At 39.0% G+C, this 9,183-nt stretch overlaps 1 protein-coding gene across 1 annotated transcript in view; it reads right to left on the bottom strand.

The window, feature by feature from the left end:
- Positions 1 to 3,422: 3,422 nt before the first annotated feature.
- The window catches only part of DDX43 (DEAD-box helicase 43), a 23,463-nt gene continuing 17,702 nt past the window's right edge, over positions 3,423 to 9,183 (bottom strand). Inside the window, exons 9-14 of the mRNA XM_008056295.2 lie at positions 8,067 to 8,154; positions 5,861 to 5,988; positions 5,555 to 5,664; positions 4,653 to 4,791; positions 4,044 to 4,131; positions 3,423 to 3,536 (exon numbers count right to left, since the gene is read on the bottom strand). Coding sequence (XP_008054486.1) covers positions 3,423 to 3,536; positions 4,044 to 4,131; positions 4,653 to 4,791; positions 5,555 to 5,664; positions 5,861 to 5,988; positions 8,067 to 8,154 — 667 coding nt within the window. The remainder of the gene's footprint in view (positions 3,537 to 4,043; positions 4,132 to 4,652; positions 4,792 to 5,554; positions 5,665 to 5,860; positions 5,989 to 8,066; positions 8,155 to 9,183) is intronic.

Genomic DNA, 9,183 nt, shown 5'->3' on the forward strand with positions numbered 1-9,183 from the left:
CACTCACCTCAGCCTCCCAAAGGCACGGGATTACAGGCTGAGCCACCGAGCCTGGCAATTCTAGCACTTTGAAAGGCTGAGGTGTGTGGATTACCTGAGCCCGTGGGTTCAAGACCAGCCCAGGACACTTGGTGAGACCACATCTCTACTATAAATAAAAAATTAGCTAGGTGTGGTAGCATGTGTCTTTAGTTCTGGCTACTTGGAAAGCTGAGGCGGAAGGATCACTTGAGCCCAGTGGGTTGATGCTGGGGTGGCCATGAGCATGCCACTGCACTCTAGCCTGGATGACGGAGTGAAACTCAACAAAAAAAAAAAAAAAAGTTTGATGTAGTCCCACTTTCATTTTTGCTTGTGTTGCCTGTGCTTTTGGTGTCATAGCCAATTAATCTGTGGACATCCAGTTTTCTCAATACATTTGCTGAAATGAGCGTCCTCTTCCTACTGACTAGTTTAGCATGCTTGTCAGAAATCACTTGATCATATGAGGGTTTATCTCTGAGCACTCTATTCTATCACGTGGTTTACATGCCTTTACGCAAGCACCATAGTCTTTTGATTACTGTAGCTTTGTAATATGTTTTGAAGGCAGCAAGTAAATGAATCCTCCAATCATGTTCTTTATTCAAAGTCGGTATGGCTATTTGGGGTCCCTTGAGTTTCCATGATTTATAAAATAAAACTTTTCTATTTCTGAAAAAAAAGCCATTGAGATTTTGATAGAAGTTGTATTGAATCTATAGACTGACTGGGTAGTGCAGACATTCAAATAATATCAATTCTTCTAATTTATGAAAATAGGTTGTCTTCCCATTTATGTCTTTTTTAGTTTCTTTCATCAACACTTTGTAGTTTTTAATGTAGAAGTCTTTTGCATTCTTTATTGCTTATTCCTAAGTATTTTATTTTTTGATGCTACTGTAAATGGAGCTGTTTTAATTTCTTGTTAGATTGTTTATTGTTAGTAATGCAACTACTTTTTGTGCTTTGTATCCTGCAAATTTGCTAAACTTTTGTGGACGCTTTAGGGTTTTCTATATAAGATCTTATCCTCTGCTTTCTTTATTTTGTGCATCTGTAACAGAGTACCACAAACTGGGAATTTATCAAGTTTCTGAAGTGCAGGGGGAAGGAGGGCGGTGTTCATAGCTGGTGAAGGTCTTCTAGCTGCATCATCCCATGGCAGAGGGACACAAGAGGGCCCACTCCTGAAAGCCCACCCATGAGGGAGGTGCTCTCATGCCCAATCATGTCCCAAAGGCCACCTCTTAACCCTGGTTCTATGGCCATTCAATTTCAACAACTTGGGAGAGAACATCCAAATCATAGCACCCTTAGTTTGTTTTTTATCATGAAAGAATGTTGAATTGGCAAATGCTTTTTCTCTATCAGTTGAGTTTTTAAAAAATTTCTATTAATGTGGTATAATTTCATTGACTTATGTATGTTAACGAATTCTTGCATTCTAGGAATAAATCCCACTTGGTCACTGTGTATCTTTCTAATGTGCTATTGAATTCTATTTGCTAGTATTTTGAGGATTTTTCACCAATATTCAGGAATACTGTTCTTATTATTTTTCTTATAGTATTTACCTGGTTTTGCAAGGGTAACACTGGCCCCACAGTAAGTTTGGAAGTATTCCGCACTCTTCAACTTTTAAAAAGAGGTTGAATGAATGCAGAATGCATGGTGCTGAAAATTTTTTTTAAAAAGTTGAAGAGGATTGTTTTTTTCTTAAATGTTAGGTAGAATTCACCAGTGAAGCCATCTTATCCTGGGCTTTTCCTTGTGGGGGAAGATTTTCACTGATTTAAACTTCTTACTAGTTATAGATCTGTTCACATTTTTATTTCCTCATGATGTAATTTTGGTAGATTATTCTTAGTTTTTAACTTTTTCAAATAGCAAAAATTAAAAGCAGAGGCAGCCACTGTTTTGTGGTTTTATCCTGTTTCTGTTAATATAAACATTAAAAGTATTTAAAAATGAGAACATGCCTTACACACTATATTCTGAAACTTTGCTTTTATATTTTCTATTGTTTTTTTCAGAGGCATTGCATGATTTCCTCTGATCTCATGACACCAATTCTCTTCAGCTCTGTCTTAATCCTTTTGAGATTTAAAATTTTGATGACTACTTTTAGATTTTTTTTTTCTGGATTTTCAATTTTGTCACAAGTCATCCGTCAGATTTCTACTTATTTTTGAGCTTTTCAAGCATATTTATGACAAAGTCCCTCTTGGTTTTACCTTAGCATCTCAGTAAATCCCATTCTGTGATATAGCTGGAGTGTAATCCTTTGTGTGTGGAGTGTTATCTGGTGAGTGGTATTTCAGTAACGCTTTGCCATTTTAGAGGTAGTTTTTTGGCATGAGGCTGCAAGGTCTGAATTCAGCCAGAGTTCTTGCAGCTCCCTCTATGCCTCCTCACCCCCTCCAGTCAGAGGGAAACTCCCCTTCAGTGCTGCATCCTCAGGTTGACAGGAAAGCCTTTCTACCATGGAAACATTTTATTATGGAATTATTTAAACAACACCAGATATAACAAGCCCCTACCCATAGCTTTGGCAACATTTTTGTAAAAAAAAAGTTTTATCTAGCATTTCTGTTGAGTTTGAAGTAGGAGATAAGGTTTCCTGTTTTAACTCCGCCCATCAGCCCTAGTAAAACGATCTTTGCTCTTAATACTTATACTGTCTTGGAGGTGACTCCCATGTTCTTTATCTACAGCATGGCAAACTAATCACCAACTTACTTATCTAGTCCCCACTAGACACTTCAGTAAGTCTTTTGCTACTATAGATACTGCTTTAAAAAGTCTTGCAGATATAGACATACTTGCCAAGAGGAATTGCCCAATCAAAAGGTCTAAGTATTTATAAGTAATAAATTACAAATTTGTTCATTTTATACTAATACATATGTCTACCAACTCTAAGACTTTAGGCAATAGGTAAAAGGGCAATACCTAATTTATTATGTTAAGGCAATGCTGACTGTGATAAATACACTAACAAAGCCTAGTTTAAGAGGTCAGGCATAGCCAGGCTCGGTGGCTCAGCCTGTAATCCCACGCTTTGGGAGGCTGAGGTAAGTGGATTGCCTGAGCCTGTGAGTTCGCGACCCGCCTGGGCAACTTGGCGAGACCTCATCTCTACAATAAATTAAAAAATTAGCCAGGCGTGGTAGCGCGTGCCTGTAGTTCCAGCTACTTGGAAGGCAGAGTGAAAGGATCACCGGAGCCCAGCAGGTCGAGGCTGTGGTGGCCGGAAGCGGCCACTGCACTCCAGTCTGGGCAACAGAGTGAGACTCCAACTCAAAAAAAAAAAAAAAAAAGAGGTCAGGCATTTGAAAATTCATGTGTTCTTTAAGTTTTACCTCTGGTAAGCTGGTGCCACTTTTCAATATAAGATGTTACTAATAAGACTTCCTGGGCTTTCCTTGAGGTCTTCCCATTTTTCTTTCCATTTCTTTTTTATGTTGATGTCCCTTATATCTCTCAGCCATTGACACAAGCTCCTCTGGGATACTCTGAAATTATTAAATATGTTATTAGAATTCTGAGTTCTTTTCTCCAATATGCTACAATGCCTCCAAATCATTTCAGGTCATCTGCATGCCTGGTTACACAACATCTTTCAAACAGGAATGTGTCTCTCTAAACCCACCTTCAGGCTACACCACCTGCAAGGGCCATCACGTGCCTTTACCTGTTTTACCATTTTCTCCACATTCCTCCTCACCTCTGGGTCTTATGCTCCCCCCTGCTGGAACATTTGCCCTGCCACTACAGCTCTCCGTACCTCCACCCACTGGTTTCTTCCCTAGTGGGGCTTTCAGGGCCACCTCCATTGCGTGAGGTTACCCAATTATACGTGTATAGCTCCATATTGTTGCCCTGGTGTCACCCTCATAACATGTTTGAGCCCTTTCAATGTTTATGTTCCCTGAGAAGCAGCAAGCCCCAGGACCTGGCATCACTGACAGATGACACACCAGAAAACTGAGGTAGATTTCTAATGTACTGCGAACACTCACCTGATTTGCTCTTTCCAGGATGCTGATCAGTTCAGGGGCAACCCTCCAGTCATTCCTGGTGATAAGTGTAATCGACTCTCCAGTCCTCCTTCAGAGGGGAAAAAACGCATGTGGTTTCATTTGGAAAATGTGTTCAGTTAATAAAGACTAAAAGAGAACAGAATAAAAACAGGGGAGCCACAACTTTCCCATCACCAGCCCAGTATGTGTTGTGCACAAGATTTAGGGTCCGAGATCTGGATTTTAAACCTGCAGTTGTTGAACCTGCACACGTGGATGTATGACAGTAGTGCCCTTAAAATGGAGAGGCTTCTCATGCCTGTGCTAATTTGTACTATTTGCTAGCAACGTCCAAAGTATCCACTGGGTACAGAACTCAGTGGTCACACTGTAGATGTAAGAAGGGTAGAACTGGACACAGCTGTATGAGGCCAACCACGGGAGATCTGGTTGAGTCTAGAACAAGTCAAATGGCTAGGGAGAAAGTGCAATAGCCAAGATTCTGAGGAGCAGACAATTTACAGGCGAGAGAAAAAAATGGGTTTCTGGGCACGATGTCTGTGAGGGGAGCCCCGAGGATCTGGAACTGGGTGGGCCATGCTCACATACCCTGCGCGTCCGGTGCGCCCTATTCGGTGCACATATTCTTCAATGTTCCGTGGAAAATCATAATTATAGACGTGTGTAATATCATGGACATCAAGACCACGGGATGCCAAGTCAGTTGCAATTAATATTCTTGCTTTCCCTAAGGAATCAAGTCACATGAATGTTGACTCGTTGTGGTATAAACCAACCAAAGATATAAATGAAATGTATACTGTCCTTATAATATAATCAGGTTAATTATCACTTACATTAAAATGCTCACTTAATAAAAATGGAAAATGGAGTTTTAATTTTCTTTATCTGTTACAATAGATACCATGAGTCAGCAGATAGTTCTTGAAACCTCTGAACCATGGCAGGAAAATGTTTTTCAGGTAAACTGAGATCTATTCTCTGTTGCAAATTAAGACTGTGGTATCCAGGCTTAAACATTCTTTGGGGAATTTAGTTAGCTCTTAGCAGATTAATATTTAGAGCTCTGACAAGCATAGTTATGGGATACAGAAACTGAGAACAAACCTTAGAATGGGTTTCCCAAGCCCAAGTATTGCACTTATTTTAAATTGCAACAGGCAAGTCACAGTGGCTCACACCTGTAATTCCAGTACTTTGGAAGACTGAGGCAGGAAGGCTGCTTGAGCCAGGAGTTGTAGACCAGCCTGGGCTTGTCTCTATACAAAATAAAAAAAAAAACTAGCCAGGTGTGGTAGTGTGCACCTGTAGTCCCCGCTACTAGGGAGGTAGAGGTGGAAGGATCACCTGAGCCCAGGAGGTTGAGGCTGCAGTAAGCTGTGATCATGCCACCGTGCTCCAGCCTGGGCGACAGAATGAGACCCCAGTTCCAATTAAAAATAATTATAATAATAAATAAATTGTAACTCATACTAATTACATAAAAGTACCTGCTTTAAAGTTCTCTAATGTTCTTTCCCGATCTCTCTGTTCTCTATCACCATGCAGAGATTCTACTGGTATATTTCCAAGAATCAGATCGCTTGATAAGTGGTCCACACTGAAGCAGAAGAACAAGTCAGGACTCCTAAGTGTTTATTCTAATACCACCCATTAATTCACTAGTTTTACTTGTATTACCAATGTTTGAAATAACAACAGACACATTGCTCCCATATGAAATTAGCATGCAAGTAGAACTAATCATACACAAATCAACGATTAATTATAATGGACATACAAGAAAAAATACCTACAGGGTCTTTCGGCAAACAAAGACAATAACTTTGTCTCCGGGTGAAATACTTTCTAGAAAAGTTTGGATATGAGTTCGTTTTTCTTCCTCTGTGGTGACGATTATATTTTGCTTCACTGAACTTACAGCCTAATGGATTCAAAGAACATGGCATGTTAACAGGAAGGGAGAGACTCCATACATGAGCTAAAAATACATCTTTTTTTCTATTGTTGACTAATGTTTTAATAAACTGCTATCAAAATTACTTGTTTCTCCTAAAGATTTATAGCTTTGCTATTACAATAGCAAAAACATGGAACCAACTGTGCTTCCCATCAAAACTGGACTGAATAAAAAAAAAGTGGTATATATACATGATGGAATATTATGCAGTCAGAAAGAACAACAAATTATGGACTTCACAGCAACTTGGATGGATTTAGAGTTTATAATATTCAGTGATTTGTCACAGAAACAAAGACCTGCATACCACATGTTCTCACTCATAAGTAGATCCTGAACATTTACCATAATACTATAAGAAAGGGATTGGCAGTAGTTGGAAACTGCTGGGTGGGGGGAGGGGCTCATAACATCAATAAAGGTACCTGATCTCAAACCAGGCAAGTGGGACCAAAAGGAGGCACAAACTTTACCTGCATGATGACCACTTGTATATCTAAACCTGAACTGTACCCCAGATCTTAAAAAAAAAAGATGCATAGCTTGGCCTTTCACTTCATTATTTATTCCCAAAAATCAGTTGGGAACACTGAATGCTTGGCAGAGTGTGCTCAAGACAACTGGTTACCATTGTAGGAAAAGGAAATCACCCTGAGGTGGAACAAAGGCTATTGTCCTGAATTTTGGGTATTGCCCTTGCAATGAAAGATGACGAGCTTATGATGCAAGAGTCTCAAATTCAACGAGTATCTTGACAATACAAAATCTCAAAATATGTTGGTACCATCTTTGATCCATAAAGAGATGAAATATTTGTCTTTTTGAGAAAATAGATTTTAGTAGTATTTAATAAAGGGAAAGAATCAAATATCTGTACTGTTTTTTCTGAAAGGCTAATCATTATTTTATTGGGTTAGCATTTTTCGCTTGCCCATGGAATGCAAATGTCGCATGATGGTTAACAGTTCATGTTTGCCAATTCTTGGGTTGACTGGATCATCGTGGACCGAAACATTTAAACGGACTTCATCAAAGCCTGATGGTCTTCCTGAATGGTCTTCCTGAATGTGGAGATTCACTCAGGTCAAAGTGGCTCATTTTGGAATGACAAAAATGGGTGTTCTTGCCTTTCTTTCCCTGACTGCCATTCTCCCTGGACATGGCACAAATGTCTTGAGTTTACTCCTCTGTTAAACTCAAACAGAAGATGTTGGAAGTGCTTGGTTTTTCTCATTTGACACTTCATCTTCTTTACCTCAAATCTGCAAAATTTGCAAAATCTGCAAAATTTGCGAAATTTGCAAAATTTGCAAAAATTGCAAAATCTGCAAGCACAATACTGTCCCTTGCAAAATCTTCTTTAGCCTCAAATCTGCAAAATTTGCAAAATCTGCAAAATCTGCAAAATTTGCAAAATCTGCAAGCACAACACTGTCCCTTCAAATGACAATCAACAAACTCCCAACACTGCAGTGTTGCCATGCCAAAAACAAAAACCAAAAAAATGTTGTAAACTTATACATCAACCTAACATAAAACAAGAAATATTTGATTACTAGTTGTAAATCCCTAATGAAATACTGGTCTAGGCAACGACTTCCTTATTATTGATCAAATGAAAGACAAATTCCACCTCTTAATGATTAAGCAGAAAGCCAGAAAGCTTCGTAATGGAGGGGTTTGACTGACATATGAACTGCACGATCAATCTTAACTTCATAAGAAGTGAACAGACATGTTTATGCAAGTGTGTAGACCTGTGCTTAGACCCGATACAAACAGTGTTAAAACGAGATCTCAAAAAAATGTGAACACAAGTTGTGTTATTACCAGATTATTGAAATTTTAAATATGAGATGATGGTACTGTAGTTATTAAAATGCATCCTTCAGACACGTGTATTGAAATATTGTTGGATAAAACTAAATGCATCTGGGGTTTGCTCTGAAATTGGACAGTGGACAGGGTAGCTATGTTCAAATTTTTCATAATAAAAAATGTTCAACAAATGTTTTATTTTAGCAGCAATAAAACAAGCTTACAACTATATCCAGAGTGCCAACATAGACAATCATCGGTTCTTTCAAGTATGACTGTGCAAGTCGACGAACAGAATATGGCCAAGTTGCACTGGAAATACAAGATATCCAAATATTAAAATTTATTGTAAATCAAATATTACTAAGTTTCCTTAAGCAAGTTATGAACCATTGAACTCATTAAAGAGCAACTTAGTACTTCTTATCTTTTCAATTTTTAACAGGGTTCATAACAATTGCTCAACTACAGTAATGCTACTAGATGAAACCTTTCAACCGGTTTAATAAGTAGGTTTTTACAAACTAGAAGGAGACCTATACATTTTCAACTAAACTGTAATCTAAGAAAAAATAAGAAAAGGATAAATGTTAAATGAATTTTATCTCTTGTTGTTTGTAAAAGACAAGAAGCTGCTGGGTGTGATAACTTGCCTGTCATCCCAGAGTTTTGGGAGGCCGAGACAAGAGGTTGCCTGAGCCCAGGGGTTTGAGACTAGCTTGGGCAACTTGGCGAGACTTTGTCTCTACAATACAAAAATTAGCCAGGCGTGGTGGCACGTGCCTGTAGTCCCAGCTACTCAGAAGGCTGAAGCAAAAGGATTGCCTTAGCCCAGTAGGTAGAGACTGTGGTAGTCATGAGCATGCCACTGCACTCTGGCCTGGATGACAGAGTGAGATTCCAATTAAAAAAAAAAAAAAGACAAAAAATCCATAAAATCTAGTTTTTCATTGTGTCAGCAAGCAAAACCAAGTGTTTACACCAAATACAAATCTTTTAAGGCATACTGCTCAAAGGTGTATGAATTTAAATGTTTCTTCAATCATATATAGAGCTGGTTCACAGTAATTACAATAAAATCCAACTTCACTTTTCTTGAAATGGGAAGATTATTTGTAAGAAAACAATGTAGCCTGGCTTGGTGGCTCAGCCTGTAATCCCCATGCTTTGGGAGGCTGAGGTGAGTGGATTGCCTGAGCCCGGGTTTGAGATCCGCCTGGGAAACTTGGTGAGACCTCATCTCTACAATAAATAAAACACTAGCTGAGCGTGGTAGTGCACACTTGTAATTCCAGCTACTTGGAAGGCTGAGGCAGAAGGATCGCCGGAGCCCAGCAGGTC

Source organism: Carlito syrichta, unplaced genomic scaffold, assembly GCF_000164805.1.
Source record: "Carlito syrichta isolate Samal-C Ts95f unplaced genomic scaffold, Tarsius_syrichta-2.0.1 Scaffold302315, whole genome shotgun sequence".
Taxonomy (NCBI): domain Eukaryota; kingdom Metazoa; phylum Chordata; class Mammalia; order Primates; family Tarsiidae; genus Carlito; species Carlito syrichta.